This window comes from Dromiciops gliroides, chromosome 6, assembly GCF_019393635.1.
Source record: "Dromiciops gliroides isolate mDroGli1 chromosome 6, mDroGli1.pri, whole genome shotgun sequence".
NCBI classification, from domain to species: Eukaryota; Metazoa; Chordata; class Mammalia; order Microbiotheria; family Microbiotheriidae; genus Dromiciops; species Dromiciops gliroides.
The window spans coordinates 173,045,753-173,065,476 of NC_057866.1; the positions used below are offsets into that span (position 1 = coordinate 173,045,753).

The 19,724-nt window shown below is 34.6% G+C and overlaps 1 protein-coding gene across 1 annotated transcript in view; it reads right to left on the reverse strand.

Moving 5' to 3' along the window:
• Positions 1–19,724, reverse strand: part of PDGFC (platelet derived growth factor C) — a 237,388-nt gene that overhangs the window by 100,037 nt on the left and 117,627 nt on the right. The window contains exon 2 of the mRNA XM_043971275.1: positions 2,139–2,334. Coding sequence (XP_043827210.1) covers positions 2,139–2,334 — 196 coding nt within the window. The remainder of the gene's footprint in view (positions 1–2,138; positions 2,335–19,724) is intronic.

Here is a 19,724-nt window from a genome sequence, read left to right on the forward strand (position 1 = left end):
GGAATTCAAATACTGTGGAGCTAAAAGAAGGATAAAAAAAGATCTAGCAGTATCTACATTAAAGAACCTGAGGGCATGGAATATAATATTCTGGGGGGCAAAGAAACTGGAACTACAACCAAGAATCACCTACCCAGCAAAACTGATTATAATCTTTCAGAGGAAAAAACGGGACTTCAATGAAAAAGACAACTTTGAGGCATTTGTAATGAAAAGACCTGAACTGAATAGAAAATTTGACTTTCAAATACAAGACCCTAGAGACGCATAAAAAGGTAAACAGGAAAAAGAAATCATGAGAGATATTAAAAGGATAAACTTTACATTCCTATATTGGAAGATAATACTTCTAACTCATAAGAACTTTCTCAGTATTAGGGTAGCTAAAAGGAATACTTAGACAGAGGACACAGGTCTGAATTGAATATGAAGGAATGATATCTGTAAAGCATTTATTTTTTGTTTATCCTTGTGTTTTGTGAGGCAGGCAGGGTGGGGTGTCTTATATCTGGGGCTGGATTTGGGCTTGGGACCTCCTGGGTCCAGGGCTGGTGCTTTGTCTACTGTGCCACCTAGCTAACCTATGATGACGTTTTTAAAATAGGGTTGAGGGGTAGGAGTAATGCACTGAGGGAGGGGAAAAGGGAGAGTTGGCCTGGAGAGAGGTAGCCCACATGAAGGAAACAAGAAAAAGCTTATGGAAGGGTGGGAAAGAAGGGAAAGGAGTGGGGGAGTGAGTGAACCTTACTGTCATCAGAACTGTCTCAAAGAGGGAATAACATACATACTCACGTACGTATAGTAATATATTTTGCCTTGAGGGAAAGTGGGAGGGGAAGGAGATAAGGGGAGGGGGGAGAAGAGGGGAAGGAATGAAGGGCAGATTGGGGAGGGAGCAGTAAAAAGCATAATACTTTCAAGGAAGGTAAAGATGTTCTGCATAACTGCACATGTATGACATATTGAATTACTTGATTTCATAGGGAGGGTTGAGGAGGGAGGGAGGAAGAAAATTTAGAACACAGAATTAGCTAAAAGACCTTAATCTCATCAGAGTGGCTCAAGGAGGGAATAACATACACACCCAATTGGGAGGAGTAATCTATCTAACCCTACAGGAAAGTAGAAGGGGAAGAGGATAAAGAGGGAAAAGTGAAAGAAGGGAGGGGAGAAGGGGGAGGAGGCAGTCAGAAGCAAAGCACTTTTGAGGAAGAATAGGGTAAAAGAAGATAGAAAATAGAGTAAACATCATGGGAAGGGAATAAGATGGAGGGAAATAGTTATGATGAATGACTATAATGGCAAAACATATAGTACCTCCTTTTCTGGGCTATTGCGAAGAAAATTCTTTGTAAAGTTTAAGGTGCTGTATAAAAGTTATGATGAACAGGATGCTATCCAAAAAACCTAGAAAGACCTACAGGAACTGAAACAGAGTGAAATGTACTGTATACAAAAGAACAGCAATAGCGTAAGATGATCTGCTGGGAAGCACACGGTTATTTTCAGCACGCAATGATCCAATATATCTCTGAAGGACTTAAGAAAATTGCAGTCCATCTACAGAGAAAGTACTGATGGTATCTGAAAACAAATTGAAGCATAATTTTCTTTGGACAATTCCTTAATCTGAAGTCTTGCTTTATCTGTTTTCTCTCACAACCTAGCTAATATGGAGATGTTTTCCATGACTATTCATGTAAAACTTATATTGAATTGCTTGAGTTCTTGGGGGTGGTGGGTGGGAAGGGAGGGAGGAAGAGAAGTTGGAACACAAAGTTTTAAAAAGAAAAAAAGAGTGCATGTCACATAAGTTGCACTTAAGGTGTTTCAAAAAGATAGGTCAAGACAGATAAATGTTCTATCTGAAATAGATTTGCGTACATATGGATGGCTAAACAGCTTGCTTTCCTTTGCTTTCCTTTTTTCTTTTTAAAAGGAAGCACTAAACATAGCTTTGAACATGGGTATGCATGTCTTATGTCAACAGAAAAGCATACCAAGACAATGTTGTCATTCATATATATAACATCAAAATTAAGGCCTATTATATTCTGGGTTTCTACAAACCATTTAGTAAAGTGGTAAGTCCTCAAAGCTATTTCAATTGTCTTTCCATTTTAAACTTGATAACTTACTTGCATATGTCATCTTCTGGGTCTTCCAGCCCAAATCTTTCATCAAAAGTCAGTTGTATCCACATATTTTCTTCTGCTGTTACTAATCTCCATACCAGGACTGTGTTTCTTGGGTAGGTATGAGGGAACTTGGGGCTATGAATACTTCCATTTGTGGTTACTGTAATAATCCTCTCATGCTGGGGATCTTGTACTCCTAAAGGAAAGATACACGAAGACACATTTAGTAAAATGACCCAAATTTCTAGGGGATAGTATATGCTTTAATTTTTGCTCTTTGACTTGGGTTCAAATCATAGCTTTGCCACTCATTACCTGGGCAAGTCACTTTTCCCTTCACCAGGACTCCATTTCCTTACCTATAACTGGAAGTGGTTGGTCTAGATGACCTCTAAAGTCCTTTCCAGATCTAAATTTATGACCAGAGAATCAATAATCCCTTAACTAAGATTTAATTCTTCAGAGAATGCAGTAGGTCCTAGCTCACATCACCAGAAGAATATTGTCAGAAAAATAGAACACTCAATAGTTGAATAGCTCTCTAAGCAATGTGAAGACATCATTCATTTTTTATATACCACAAACAGATTCTTCAACTGGTATAGTAAAATCAGTTATGACTCAAAAGTCAGGCACTGTAAACTATTTTTTGGATCCAGACATGATTTCATTGATGCAGGATTCCCAGTGTTTTAAATCCTTCCACTTGTTGGTAACTCATAGTCTCAGAGACACACACTTGGGTGTCTAAGAATTTAAATGACTCACCCACAATCACACAGCTACCATGACAGGGACAAGGCTTGAGCCCAGGTTGACTAGTTTCCAAATCTTGTTTTCTATCCCTATAGTACCCTGCCTCTGGAAATATCATTAAAATATACTTACTCAAGAAATATTCGTTGGTTCTAATCGAACATTTATTTCAATTAGTTTTAGACATGGTTTTTAAAAACCTAAACTGAATATAAATATACACATATATTTAAATATAGATTAAATGATAAATATGTACATACCTATTGGAATATAGGTGTGATAGCTATTTATATTTATTTTGAGAGGCATATGAACTTATTTTCCTATTCCACTATTACTCATAAAACAAGAGCTATTTTTTCAAACTCTTAAGGACTCAAATTAGAATCATTGAATCAAAAACTATAATTTCCAGGATTTATCAAATGCATAATAATAAAACCAGATATGTAGGAGAAGGGACATCAGAAGTCATGTAGTCTACCACCACCCCACCTCATTTTGCAAATGGGGAAACTGAAACCAGTTAAGTAATATGTCCCAAATCACACAAGCTGTAACCATGAAAAATAAGATTTGAATTCAGATCTTCTAAATAAAGAACTAGCATTCTTTACACATTCTAACATGCTGCTTTCTCAAATTTCTAGGTGGATTGCAAAGTTTTAATTTTGCAGGTCAGCTATAAATGATACAAGACTTTATACACATTAAAACTATGCCGGGGTATAATGTACACACACACACACACACACACACACACACACACACACATACAGATACATATACACACATACTATACCTTCTTGACCCCCACCTTTGTACACATATACTTGTATGGTATAATTGTATCCTGAAATAAAATGCAAGAAGCAGTGTAGACCACTGTGTTTGGAATATCATCCATTCCTTTATTCACATTAAAAATGAAATCTTTAATCTCAAATATGGGGATCTAGCAGTTAAGCCTATCAAAAAGCTAGACTTCTGATGATACTTTGTCCCAAGTCATATAAGACCATGTATGTGTAGGGATGCATAGGAGTATACGTGTGTGTGTGTATGTGTGTAATTCCTTCATTTTTCCCTCTCTCTCTCATACCCACCATATTTTTCAAACTTATGACTGTCTCCCCTTTCATCTGATCATATTAATTTCTTCTGTTTCCCCATTTCCCTTGATGAAGCATGCCCCTTCTCCTTGTAGTCAAGTAATAGTTTTTATCTATCCATTCTGATTAAAAACAGCTTCTAATTCCAAGTTTCTCCTTTCTTACCAATAATTTCAGAGGTCTTTCTCAGTAATAATCATCATACTTCAATTTAATAAATCTTGATTATTCACAAAAACCAACTTTAAATGGGGGGGGGGAGGTTGTGGGGGAGCGTATACATTTCTCAAATTATTTTAGATGTAATTAATTAAAAGGACTATTTGGCTTATAATATACATTAAAGTTATAGCATTGTTAGTAAAGAATTTCCTAAATAGAGCAAAGTTAAAAATTCAAAGCAAATAACTACTTTATTCTTCTTATAGACTAAGGTATTAACTTAGGTAACTTCTGAGGCATATTATTTCTTTCTAGATATTTGATTAATGAGGTATTGTTGAAAGAATATCATATGAAAATTTAGGAGAACTAAATTATTCCAAGCTTATTAATATGTGAACACAACTTCAATTTCCTCAGCTATGAAATGAATAGTTTGACAAAGTGATATCTAATCTTGTAAGCTTTAAAAATTTCTGGATTCCATGGTACTGCTACATTAGTCTAAATAACACCTGAAAGAATAAATATACCTATTAATCTATTACCAAAGAAGAACTTAAGCGTAAAGAAAATACAATTAGAGTTACTCCCAGTGTCCTTCCTACATCCCCAAAGAGAAAATATATTAAGACAGAGGACATCATGAGCACTTAAATTGTAAATCTGACTCATCCCAAAAAGCCTTCTTTCAGAAAAAGATGTATCCCAGTGCCATCCCCATGTCACTAAAAAATCAAATTATTGGAGAAATTTAGCATTATGGAAAATATTGCTGTGGAACACCTATTCCAAAAATCTAAATATTTCAGAAAGTATGATTGTATGACAAAGAATTAAGCAAACAGTCTCATCATAGAAATTAATGAACTGTTTTTCAGGACAAGTGCCCCTCACCTTGCCCTAGGAAGATTTTATGTGATTTCATATTTAAGCTTTTGTTTTCTTGTTATAATGAATACCTAAATGCCTATGGCTATCTATTTACAAACACAGCAAGGTTTACTCTTTCACCTACTGTTTAGTAAATTGCAGTGTTATTAAAGGCTCTTGATTCTATTTTTGTATCTTGAGTTAAAGGTTGATGGCTGGAATGCATATACTTAAATCGTGTTTACTATATCCCTTTTCTTTCTAATTCTGAATCCATTAGACTGTAATTAAATGTAATTTAAAGGCTGAAAATCCATGTCTTATTTGTGGTAAAGAAATTATAAATGTTCTCTAAAGTGGAATTGCTGTTCACAAAAGATTCATGCAAAATGCTCTGTGGGTTTTACCAGGACACACATATGATTTACAGATGACTGTCAAAGTCTTGTGTGTAACAACTAGGGATGTAATAAAAAAAAAAAAATGGGGGAGGGGCAAAATGGGGCAAAGGTCAGTAGTATATTGGACAAAATTGGGACCTTTTGCTTTCATTTTTATTAACTTAAGCACCAACTTTTTAAAGTTATAACTGAACTGCTAAAGGCCATAGCTGTGAATTATTTAATTGAACTATTATTTTGCTTGTTCCTCAAGAGATTACTACTCTAAAACATAATCAGTGTATTAAAACAGGTCATGTTTTTGCTAGTTGGCTCATTATGTAATCTAATCCCACCCAGATGTCTTCAGTCTATCTCTCTCACACACACACACACACGTTTAGCATGACAAATTAAAATACTCTAAAATGTTTTCTTCTTTCAATGTACCATTTTTCCTTTTTATATTGTCTAGTTTCTAAAAAAATGAGAGGAAAACAAGAGACTAGATAGTGGTGGTATTATTAAACAGTAAAATGACCTAAAAGCTGGCAGCCAGAAAGGAGGAAGAAAACTGTGGGTCCAAAGTGGTTTGAATTTCAGTATGAGTTAATAGTGAGGAGTTAACGTGATCACTACTGGCTTCACTAAAGAAAAGGATGTGAGAGTCCCACTCTCTCTTGGAATCTTGTCTTCAATTGAGTGGTATTATCTTAAGAAGATCATTGACAAATGCTAGTCTGAAGCAAAGTAATCGATATGGTTAAAGGCCTTGAATCCATTCAATATGAGGATCATTTAAAGGAACTAAGAAGGTATAGTCTGGACAGAAGATAGCTAGCTAAAATTCTACCTTCTATGAGAAGCCTTAATGCATACACAGAGTCTAATGGGGAGATAGCACATGCAAACAACTACAAACAAATGATATCCTCCCCTCCCCTCCCTATTCCTTCCCTTTCCCTTCCCCCTTCCTCCTTCCCTCCCCACTTCTCTCTTTCCTTCACCCTCCTTTATTCGCCTTTCCTCTCACCTCTCTCCCCACCTCTCCCTATAGTTTTTGTACATGATTGTTTGCACATTGTCTCCATCATCCGACTGCAAACTCCTTAATAGGAGGGACTTCTTTTTGCCTAGCATACAGAAGATGTTTAATGAATATTTGACTGATTGACATGATGAGCATGATATCCATCACCTTTATAGCTGTCATATAAGAGACTTATACTTGTTCTTGGTTCTAGTAGGAAGAACTAAGAACAAAAGAAGGTGGAAATTGATTTTTTTTTTTTTAGTTTTTTATATGGGGGAAAATAAAACAAAACACAATTTTGTAATATAGTGATCCAAAAGTGGAATGGGCATCTCCATAGGTGATAAAAGTCTTCAGAAAGTATTTGGATGGTGTCCCTTTTTGGGGAGTGTTTGCATTGAACCAGATCATGGCTGATGTCCCTTCCAAACAGCAAATTATGTGAATCTACAATACTGACTCCATCAGTAGGTTCCCATTCCCTGAAAGCTAGATATCCATTTATTTGAGATGTTGCAGACAGGATTCCTTCTCAGGTATGACCTGGAATGATGACTGATAAAGTCCTTCCAATTCTGAGCTTTTGTGATCCTATAACCCACAACATACCACTAATTAAGAGGTGGTTATATTTACTATTAATATGAATAACATTTCTCTTTTTATATGTTACTTCTAAATTACCAATGTGAAATAACATTGAGCTAGGAGACAATTCATTACAATATGCATGAAGTTTTTGTTTTGTTTTGTTTTTTAATTTTAAAACTTATTTCTGCATTGTTGTGATAGGGAAGACCATGAAACAAAGTGGGCATTAATTAGTTGGAGTATGGGGGAACAAACTAGAACTATGAAAAGGATCAAATATCATACCTGTAAAAATGCTTTGTAAACTGTAAAATACAAGTCTTTGTTGATACTGTATTTTACTGAGGAGGTAAATCACAGATAAAAAGGCAGCTACAGGGGGCAGCTAGGTGGTGTAGTGGATAAAGCACTGGCCCTGGATTCAGGAGAACCTAAATTCAAATCCGGCTTCAGACACTTACTAGCTGTGTGATCCTGGGCATGGCACTTAAGCCTCACTGCCCCACGAAAAAAACAAAACAAAACAAAACAAAAAACAAAAAAACAAACAAAAGGCAGCTACGTTGGATAATAGACAAATAATGGATTTGGGATTAGGAAAATCCAATTTTGACTTTTGACTCACTCTTAATAGCTGTGTGACCCTTGACAAATAATTTGAACTCGGTCAACCTCAGTTTCCTGATCTATAAAATGAAGATAATGCAAGATGGGGATAGTAAAACTTAGCCCATAGGGAATTTTAATCAAATTTAAAAATATATTTTAAGAAGTATTAGTAAACTGAAAAACTATAATTCCAAAGATTGAGGATATATACCTTCAGGATGACTGTCGCAACAGTTACATGTACTTAACTGGGGTTAAAAATTCTCTGCTAAGCAGATCATTCTTCCAATAACAATTCTTCCAACTGGGTAGGGTAGTGTGAAATTCTATTTCATGTATGATGCATGTACCTTTGACATGTATTATTAAAACCAGCAGAAACTATGTGACTTGGTAATGATATACATTTTAGACTTTCCCTTCTTCCTCATTTCACCAAAGCCTGGGATCACAGATTTAGAACTAGAAAAATTCTTAGAACTCATCTAGTCCTTGATTTGATAGAAAAGAAAACTGAGGGAGAAATTTACTATACTAGAAACATTAAGAACATTTTCCAAAGTTACACAGGTAATAAATGTTAAGTTGAGAAACTAAACTCAAGTCTGACTCCAAACTCTGGACAATGAAACATGTTGTCTGTTTCCCCTAACTTAAATTCATTATCTCATTTACTAGGGACACACAAATTTATAAATGGTTTTGATTGAAAGCATTAAAGCCTATTAAAACAAAAAAACCTCTTTTTAAATAGCAAAAATTATCTTAAAATACCAAATGTGCACTCACATAAAAATCCTTCCAGTTTTAAATCTCATATTTTAAGATCATTTTATTCACTTTTCCACTTTTATACACTTAAAAGGTAAGATAGTGGGGGCAGGGGGGAGGGGGGGGCCCCTTGAGTAGGAAAAGGGACACCTGGCTCCTGGCTTTTGGTCCTGTTTCTGCCTTTAAATCATCAGATAACCTTAGGAAATTCATTTCATAAACTCTTTCTGTCTCAGTTTTCTTCTCTGTAAAATGGTAATATTACATCTGCCCTACTTTACAGTCTTGGCCTTCACACCAAGGAGGATGGGCTGCAGAACACCATCACTGTCTCGTCCCTCCCATATCATTCTTTGTAATCATACTAAATAATGCAATTTTTTTTCATGGAGAAAAAAAAACTAAATTGTTATAGGTTAGCCTAAAAAAGATGATTTCTTGTTTTGTTTTCTTTTACAGAGTGATTTTATTCCCATTTGGCAAAAGTTGATTTAACATGATAATAATGCAAGATGTTTTTAATCCTTTGACAGTGGGTAAAATTGTTTATGGGCATGTCTAGGCATGTCTGGGCAAGGTCTCAGTAAAAGCTAAGACTAGCAATGAAGGAATACCAATAAAACACTTTTGGTGCTGAAAATACCACCAGAAAGTAGCAAAGCTATAAAAACACTGCCAAAATTTGGTTAATTATGCCTTAAGGGAACTATACAACAGTTATATAATTTCATCCTTTGGTTATTTGGTAAAACCATTTTTAAACTATGATTTGCTATTGCTGGGAATGGATTCCTGAGAAATGAACAAGATTTTTAATATAAGGTGAAACAAACAACTTAACTCTCAATGGATAAATCACAGAAAATGTCTCTAAGTTTAAAAATTCTAAATTTGGAATTGAATGATTCCAAGTAGGAAGGTACAGGGTAAATAGACCCAATAGTGTCCGAATACAACTACTTCTATTTTAAATTACTTACAGGTATGTCTTGCATTAGAAACAATTAAAATGTCCAAAAGAAATTTGGCGGGGGGGGGGGGGGGGGGGGGACGACTGTAAGAATGTTTATTCATATAATAAAGGAATTCTATTTGAAAATTTTATGATCGGTTTCCTTCAATTCTGCTATTCAACACATTTAAAATAGTATTTAATTCACAAAGGAATATGAGTTTGAATATATGCATTTTCAAAACAATTATAGAAGAAACATGAAAATGTGACAGATGGTTAATTTTATATAAAGGACAGTCTATGAAACTATCAAAATTCTTAATTAAATGGTGAGATTAATAATTGATGAAAAGGCAGTCTAGTCTCAAATAGCATTTCGCCTATTTTTATGGATGCCCATTTTTTCATCATATTTATTTTACAAGTTTTTAAAAGAGATTTGCAATAATTGATCATATTCTTATAACTCTAAAGTTTCTCAGAAATGTCAAACACATTCAAGATCCAAATACAATACTGACATATCTATTAAGAGGCTTAAATGTCTTGTCAGTAAAAGAACCTAAAGAAGTTTTCCTTAAGATCAACCTAAACTCTACACTTTTTGTGGATAAGACAAGATGAATTCAATGTTCTCCACCCATTTTGTAACTATTTAAAATTCTTCAGACAAAATCTTGAGTGGGTGTGTATCTATGTAAATGTGCATATATGTATGTATATATGCATATATATGCATATGCACACACAACTCTGATTTCCAATTCTCATCATTCCATTCAGCCCACAGTATTATTGAAAAATGTAAATAAAATAGCCCCATTTGTTTAGCCACTGTTTTAAAGATGTACACATACACTGCATAGAGGGAAACAGCAAGTTGTCAGGGATGAAGAGTTGGACTTAGGAATTGGAAAGACATAAGTTTGAGTTTAACTCTGACCCATAATATCTCTGAACCTGAAAGGAAATCTCTAAAAACAGTTGTCATGAGTATTGGAAGAGAGAAGTTTCGACCCCCAGAGTTCCAAACACCAATGAAATTACAGAGCCAAACACTAAAGCTAAAACACTATACAATAAGTACAAGTGAATGACATATTGAATGACCAAAGACACAGAAAAAAACAAGAGCATAGAAATCAAGGAGTAACTTATACTTCTCTTCTAAAGGCAACATGGAGTCATAGATAGACCATTGGCTTTGTAGATAGAAAAACCTAGGTTCAAGTACTGCCTGTGACACATATTGGCTGTGTGGTGATGGGCAAATTATTTAACTCATCAGTGCTTTAAACAATTAAGATTATAAATTGTACACAGGGTGCCAGTGTACACTCCCAGTTCCATGTACCTATGAAATCCCAGCTACAATACTTATCACCATGTCCTTATAAAAGCTAATACTTTTTGAACTTTTTTTCTCAGTCCAGCCCCTAAACTTCTTTGCAGTCTCTTGTTAAGAATCACAGATGCTCACAACTTCTCTGGAATAAGCAACTCTGTTTGACCATAAATTGTCAAGCCTGTGCAAATTTGCACCAGGTAAAGGAAATTTCCTCAACTGGTGTTGCTTATACCAATGAAATAGGTTCAGTACAAAAACAAAATGAAACAAAAGTATTAGCATTTATTAATTTCTACAGCATATTTGGTTATTCATATAACTTGAATTTTTATAGTAATATTTTCACAAACTTGCTATTCAGACAGGATCTTTCTTATATCTACTAAATGATTACTCTTCCTTACAAAACTGTGATATCAGAATAGTGATTCACAAATTTCTGGTATAATAAAAATAAAATAATAATAACAACAACAACAACAACAATAATAGGTTGGGACATATCAAGGAATTTGGGATTATTAAAATTTAAAATGGTCCACTAAACTAAAGGACAGGCACACCTTGAGAAGTAAGGGAGATAAGCCCATTAGGCTTGGTGGCTCCTGCTTGATCAACCCCAGGGGACAGAGATAACTCCAGAAGTCACATTCAAGCCTTTCCCCACCACCAAAGAGAACTTTCCATTGTCAGGTGGTCACCCCATCTGTCCACCCCATCTACCATCTATAAAAGCTTTTTCCTTTCTTTTATCAAGGAAAAATCCATTTCAGAGAATCATATGATCTCCAAGCCATGTTCTCCCCTCAAGAAAAGTCTGACTTCTCTCTTGGCCCTTTAGCACCTCAATAAAAGACTATTTTATTTTAATTGGATTTGTGTGAGAGAGTGAGTAATTCTTTAAAGAATAAAGAATTTAAAGAGTAATTCTTTAAAGAGTAAATTCTTTAAAGATACCCCTACCACCCATTTCCCCATGACAATAATAATAATAACAACAACAATAACATAATGGCTAGCTTCTACGCAGTGCCTATGTGCAATATAGTACTATCTTGCAGGCAATATACATCATATGGTCTTCTGTTCCCACTCCACTTCTAAAGTTACATAGCATACATGTGTGAAGTTTCTCAGAAAATAAAAGTATTTATAAATATTTCCAGTTTATGGAAAGAAATTGATTGATTTTCTCAAAACAAAGGCAATTATCATATAGTCCACTAGACCTATTTATGCCATCAGAAAGTATATGAAGTTTGGTTTTTGTTGTTGTTGTTGTTGTGTTTTGGTTTGGTTTTCCACAGAACATATTGTTTTATCTACCTGCATGACTGATAATGGGACTGAGAAAGAGAAAGCACATGGGCAGTACAAGTCTGTGTCTCTCTAGATAGGATGAATTATGTCTTACATGAAGAGTACTCAGCAGACACCAGTTTGAAGTCAAGAGTCTTACAGTTTAAAAGGACAGTATAGAGTCTTGAACAATTGAGGGGGGGTGGGGGGGAGGGGATGGGGGATGCCCCCCCTCCAAAGCAAAAGAGTTTCAAGTTGAAGATCTGGTTTGCAATGTGGATTAAGCCTGAATAACCTGGGGATTTGAGAGAAGCTACATTTGTAGGAGGGTAGCTTTTATTTTTTTCCCCATAATACAGTTTTATTATTTACTTTGGGGAAATAGCCTCTTCATTTGCAGGTTGTAGGAATTAGTTCCTGTAGCCAGGAAACTCTGGATAGCCCTCTTTTGTGGTATTTGAATTGCTTAGATGAGTATAAGCAAACATCAGCAAGTGAAGAAACATGACCCTCCTTGAACTGGAAGGGGGCATTCACAAAGGTCTTATCCTCAAAACCTTTTGTCAAAGAAATCTAATTTTGTTCTTAAGACAGCTATCCTCATACCCCCTCCAGGAATGGGTCTAGTCTTTCCCCTAAATACAGAGAGGGACACAATGTCATCCTCTTATAGACTCGGACTATTTAGAAGAAATTTACCACTGCTCATGGTTTGTTTTGGTATTTTTATGTAAACAATCAAAATGGTATTGTCTGACAACTACATAACCAGTCACTTGCCACTTACTGTCAGTCCCTATAATAGCCTGCACCTTCTGAAGGGAGCTTGATAAACTATAGAATCTTATGCCTAAACTTGCAGAGGCAGTTTTAGACATAGATTAATGTAAAATATTTAGCATTTTTTTTTATTTTGGAGAACACAAAGCACCATTACATAGTAGATCATCAATTGTGTTTCTCTTTTGGTGGATCAAAAATGGTTTCATGTTTCTACATTTCATTTAAAGTTAATCAGTACCACTAATAAAGATCTCTCACACACATAATGGTATATATTAAAAATACTACTCTTGCTTCTTTTTAGCATATACATTTGTCAAGAAAACCACTCACACTAAGTTGACTCCAAATACACATCTTTTTGAAAAAAGAAACAAGCACATCATCAAAAGAAAATCTAAAGAACAAAGAGGAATATGCCACTCTTCTTTGAAATAATAAGATTTTGAATGTCTCTAAAACATTAATCAAAAGTATTTGCAAGAAAAAGCAAATTATTTTTAACAAATCTAAATTTTAGAGATTCCAATGAACAGGGTATAAATTATTGAGAGTCATAAATTGAAAGCACGAATGTGTAAAAAAGATTGAATTACATTACAAATTTATTCAAGTTTACCCATTTCAACTTCATCAAAGACTTTGACAAACTGACATACCTTTGTTTTAATTCACATGCTAACTTTAATAAAAAATGAATGCTGTTTCCCTATGTGAAGAAGGGTGTCTCCATAGCACTTTAAAACACTTTTTCTAAAAATCAGATTTTAAACTTCAAAATAATTTTAAAGACTTTGCTTACCTTTTAAATGTTCTTTCTTCTATTTTCTATGCCAGTCCAGATGCTTGGGTATAGTTCCTCCCTGCCAGTAGACGGAGATAGTACAATTGAGACTTTTGGTGACCTCAAATCCTACTTTAGGTGGTTCAGAATCCTCATTTCAGTCTTTGGAAGTAGCCAATTGGAATTATTGAAAAGACATGAGAAATTGCACAAAAATTGATTAATTGAATCAAATTAACTTCATCATTTTTTTCTTTTTCTTTCTTTTTTAATTTTTCTAATCATTTAGGGAGGGGGGGTCTTGGCTGGCATAGAAAAAAAATCAAGAAAGAGCATTAGCTTGTAGGATATGTTCCTGTGACTCTTCAGTCTTCCCAGATTCTTGTTCCTCCCAACTCCCCAACCATCTTGTACAAAAACAGTACTTTAACAATAGGTGAGATGATGGCTAAACTTTGTTTTTCTACTTTAGCAGACTGTTGCATGTCATTTTTTTTTTGAAGTTCTGTGATGTTCTCAGTTGTGTTCCATATTCAAGGAGAAAAAAAACTAGTTTCTTCTTCCAAACAGTAAGTCAAAGGGGCTCTGGAGACTTCTAGAACTCAATTTTCATGGATATCTCCGGTTTTTCAAACCCACACCATTTCATTATTCATCAAAACCTTATGTTCTCCACAGGCACATAAAGTAGAAGTACAGAAAGTCCATGGCTGTCCATTTCACCAAGAGGGAAATGGATCTTCTGAAGATAGGCTAACCCCAGCTATTCTGGTGCTAATGAAGGTGAACCTGAATAGTGTCCCAAGTCAAGAGCACAGACATCTTCACTGAAGAGTTATTCACTTCCAGACAATTTATTATAAACTGACAATAGATTATCTGATTAGTATTGATTCCTCACCTGTTTTTGATAAAGGAAAAAATCAAATAATTCATCTTTCTGACATTTTCCAAAAGATAAAGGATACTTTGGTGATAATGACAGTAGATGATGCTGATAACCATATGAACATTCAGAATCGATTCAAAGGCTGATTAATTTGTGTAATTATACTTGAGATTTATTTTACTCAATATGACTAAATTTGTTACTTTAGAAAAAAAAGTGATCTTTCCAGTTTCTAAATTAATATGTATTTTACTTGTAAATATCAATCACCTCTCCTTGCCAGCCCATAAATTTACATTTTTAAAGTGCCTTATATTCACAGCCCTAAATAATTCCTTAATGCAAATACTGCCATGTAATGGGAAAATAAAGTTGAAATACTGGACCAAGCAAGAAGAAGAACATTTTTTTATTTTTGGTGTTCAAGAAATTATACCATGATAGAAATGGTAAAGTAAAATTAAACTTCCTTTCCTTTGAACATATGATATCCATCCTATCAGCAAGTCTTCCAATATAAAGTCACAGATAATTTGGCTTAGGCAATTATCATCGGATGTCTCAGCACCAGCCTAAGAGTCAGGTCATATCTGGCCTCAGAAAGTTACAAACTCTGTGATGCTGGGCAAGTCACCAATCCCAATTGCTTCCTCCCCCCCCCCCAAAAAAATCATCTAATACATTCTCTTTTCCTCTTTTTTTTACAGTACATAATTGCCTAAATATTTCACCATCCTTAAGTTCCTTAAGAACAGGAGCTATTTTGTTTCTATCCTTGAACATTAGTACCTACCTAGAATGTTGTGGGTTTTTAATACATCATTTGTTTAATTTATTAATTTAATTCAAGGATCAATATGGGTCCTCCTTCCATTAAGGAATATTTCACCTTTAACAGATGTTCTTTATGAGTTACGTTAGTCAAAAATCTGATAACATTGTGGACAACCTATTAATGATTCTTGAATGACAGACATACTGTTTCCAAGTGGACCCATACCTGAAAGCCATCCTAGAAAATTCTCACTGATCCTAGCAAGATACCATGAGGACAAATTTTTTCTGGTGATTCTCTCTTGTAAGCCATCAGCTAAACTTTTTTTTTTTTTTTTGGTGAGGCAATTGGGGTTAAGTGACTTGCCCAGGGTCACACACAGCTAGTAAGTGTCAAGTGTCTGAGGCTGAATTTGAACTAAGGTCCTTCTGAATTCAGGGCTGGTACTCTATCCACTGCCCCCCCTAGCCATCAGCTAAACTTTAATCAGTATCTTAAAGTCAAACAATTCTCAACCTTCTTAAATGACCAAAAGTAAGTAGCATGACACCAAGGTATTCTTAGGTTTGTTAAACCTCCTTATATTAGGTTTGTTTGTAGGTATTCTAGAAACTCTAAGAACAGTTAGTAAACTTCTTCTGAAGCCTAGATTCCTTAGAATTTATGAGATTCTTCCTTACTGCTGCTGAAATTAATTGATGACAAGTAGGGTCAAAATCAACTCTGTTTTTAATTGTTGATGTAACTTGCTGATTTGGATAAGCCTCCTAAAAGTGGTAGCGTCTATATTAAATTTGTGGGAAAGCAGAGATTGAGATGTCTTATGATTTTTTTAAGTGATTGAAGATGACTTCTCTTTCCAAATTATTGAAAGGGAAAGAGCCACTGAAGTGCTTAAGAAAAAGATGTCAGGTTTATAAGGTGATATTTTCAAGGAAGAACCTTGATTTGGTAGAGCCAAAGGGTGATACTTGGACTGATTCCTAGAAAAGAGCTACTATCTCAAGGTCATTTCCTTGAGTAGACATAATTAGGAATATATTTGTGACATGTAAAGAGATTTCAGCCTCTTGCAGTATCCTATTCCTGTGTCATATGGGCACCATTAACTGAAACCTAGAACAGAAATTATTGCAATATATTCCTGAGAACGCTATAATAAAGCTTTAGGCAACCTTTCAAATTGGGTCTGAGCAACATCAAATTCTGGGAGTAGAATCTTCCTACCATTTCTTTTGTGATCAAAGCTAGTTATTGAAGAACAAACAAATTTAAGAACAAAAACAAAACTCCCTCTCAGAGTCTGCTTTGCATAGACATACTTATTTTGGTCAGTCTAGTTACTTGTTGACAAGTGAGTGTACAAGAGACCTTTCTTTCACAATAAGATGGTTAAAATTAGAATTATTTTGGTAAAACATCTGGCAGTTTTGTGGCCTGAACTAAATACTGGGTAAAAGTGAAATTGTTTTCCCAAGATAGAAAAAACAACACAGAACTAGGATGATGCATCCCAAACACATGCAAGCTTATGATTAGACCCATCTATTCTCTTTAATAGATTCCCTGATGCATTTCTACTTTTGCCCTCCAATCTACAAATAACCACTTGGCTCTTTAAACAATAGATGTCTTGATTCTTTAATATTTGAAGAACCTTTTAATTTAAAAAATGTAAAATATGGTCTGTAGGGCTTACAGAATAACTGTATCCCCAAAGTACAAAGCCTCAGGAGCATCAATTATAAAAAGCCATGTCACAAATGGATAGGATATAGTAAGGTAGAAAATGGGACATAATTCGTTTGGAATATTTTGAGATAGATGCTTATCAGTCTGCTGTTTTGGTCTGAATAAAGATCTTTGTTTTCATCTGTGTAGGAAACCTCTAATGTGCAATTCCCTTCACTGATACAGCCTGGCAACTCTACAATTTATAATCTTAGCTGCAAAGGCACTGAGGAGTTACTGACTGGTCCAAAGTAACATAGCTAGCTAGTATTTGAGGCAGGGTTTGAACTCAGTTCTTTTCTGCCACCAAAACTAACCCTCCATGTATTACATTCCATGCAGTCTCTCACCATTTGGTCTATTTGGTCAAAATAGCCTCTATTATTCTCTAGCAAAGAATTCTATTTTTAAACGAATATTTCAGACTTTCTCTTTCTAGTTTAGGTCATTAAGGCAAGAGTTTAAAGGAAAGGACAGCTCCTTAACTCCTTAAAGAATTTTCTCTTATAAAACCTATAATCTTGAGCTAAAGAACTGATAAGCAAAGTCTGAAAGTACTATTTTAAGTACTATATGATAGTACCCTTTTGAAAGATAAAGGGACTCCACAGAACAAAGAACTATATTTATTATAGCCAGTTTGGGTGGTGGGGAAGGAATTTATGACATGAGTAACCCATAGCATAGGATCATTAGAACCTCCTATCTTTGAGAAAGGCAGGGCTGATTGCTACAGAACCAGCAAGCTTTTTGTATGTAGGACTGACCCTTTTCATACATTGTTGCCAGTTCAAATAGAGAAAGCAATGTGCAAGCCATGTTCTGAAAGCAAGAACAAATGACTTCTGTAGAGAAAATATCACCCATAAAATAGGCATAATTGCCAGAAGGGTATGATTCTCATCCATGCTGAAAAGATATATTTACAAGTTTCCTGCTCTCAAGAAGGAAGAGAGGAAATGAATCAGCTGTACTCTTTCTCTTATTAAACAAGAAGAATTTGCTATATCACTTACATGTTATATATAAACTAAAAACATTAAGCATTATACATTGGAAAACAATGTTTTTCTATAAGAAACATTTTTATACACAGTGCTAAAATGTAACTTCTTCATTTACTAATATAAAACGCTAGCATCTTATAGGAATTGACACTTAAAGGAACTGAGGGAGAAAAAAAAATACGACTTGGTCCTAGGGTTATTATTTTGACTAAGCTGATGAAGTTTAATTTTCAGAGAACACTTGAAGCAATATTGCAAACCTGTCTTTTGTTCAGAAGTATAGAAAATAGGTCATTCTGTTCGTTTAATAAATGAATATTTATTAAGCATGTACCACTGTATGCCAGAAACTGTCTGTCTGTTGGGGATGCAAAGAAGCCAAAAAAGTGAACTCATGCCATTGTGAACAATCCCTCAATTAGAAATATTTATCAAGTACCTACTTTGTGCTGGTGTACCTACTATGCTAACCACTGGGGACACAAAAGGAGGTAAATAGGTAGTTCCTGCCCTCAAGGAGTTTACAATCTGGGAGTTTACAATCTGTCACTTAAGTGAAAAGTATTAAACAGCAATCAAGTTGTTGGGACATGTGGTGAATTATGTTTAAGCTTCTTAAAAAAAAAGTTCCTTTCACTGTTATGTAATTTCATATTCTACAAGGTTTTTCTATCCCAGAGAAGCTTAAAAAGCCATGAGAACTGTATAAACACTTCCATATCTGTAGAAGAAGATGACCAAAACCTTGATTTAAAAGAATCCTTGGGGATTGAAAGTTTCTTCTTTAGAGTGTTAAACAAATATATCTGCTTCCTTTAAACTTCTTTGAATAATATTTTGCCTATACTAGCAATTTCTCTTCTTTGAAAAGTATGATTTTAGAAACAAGCTATTCTTTGATAAAATAATATGAAAATCTTTTTATGACTACTAATTAGAAGAGACTAAACTGCTACATACATATCAATCTAGAGATTGATATTCTAGTGATTATCAATGATTTCATCATTTGGTTTCTGCTAAAAGACCAGTATAGGGATAGGAGGGGTGGAACTATATGAAGAGTTTGGGTTATCTAGTTTATCTCTATCTTGGAGCTAGATAAATAGGAAATTACTGATCATTGATAGCCTTCCAAAACAGCTCCAAAATTATTTTCAGTGTTATTTACTACTATTGACTTATCTTTCTATCAGTCTTACTAGCTAGGTCCCAGAGTCCTGTTTAGTAATTTTATGGCAGTGCTTATAGATATATACACATAGCATATCAAACTTAAGCTTAAAATACACTAAGACTTTTGGAACACTGTGTATGTGTGTGTGCATATGTGTGTATGTGTATATCTACAGATAACGCTATTGATATATCATTACATTACATCATTACATCTCTATCAAGTAAGAGAGAAGCACATTTTTTAAATGGTAGCATTTTCTGCATTCAAAAGATAGTAAATCTAGTATATATTGATAGTTAAGTGTGATGCTAGTTAAGTATTACAGAGAAATAAGTAGAAGACAATTATCAAAGGATAAAATCCAACAGGTGTAGGTGATACTATGCACTAGGTACCTCTTTGTCTCCCTCTCAAATCTAGTCAACTCATCCCTTTTTATGCTAAATACAGGGCTGAGATTATAGGTCCTAGCAGAAAGGAAGCAAGGTAATCTATGTAAAGATTTAAATACTAGTGTTAAATTTAACAGAAAATATGGACTTTAT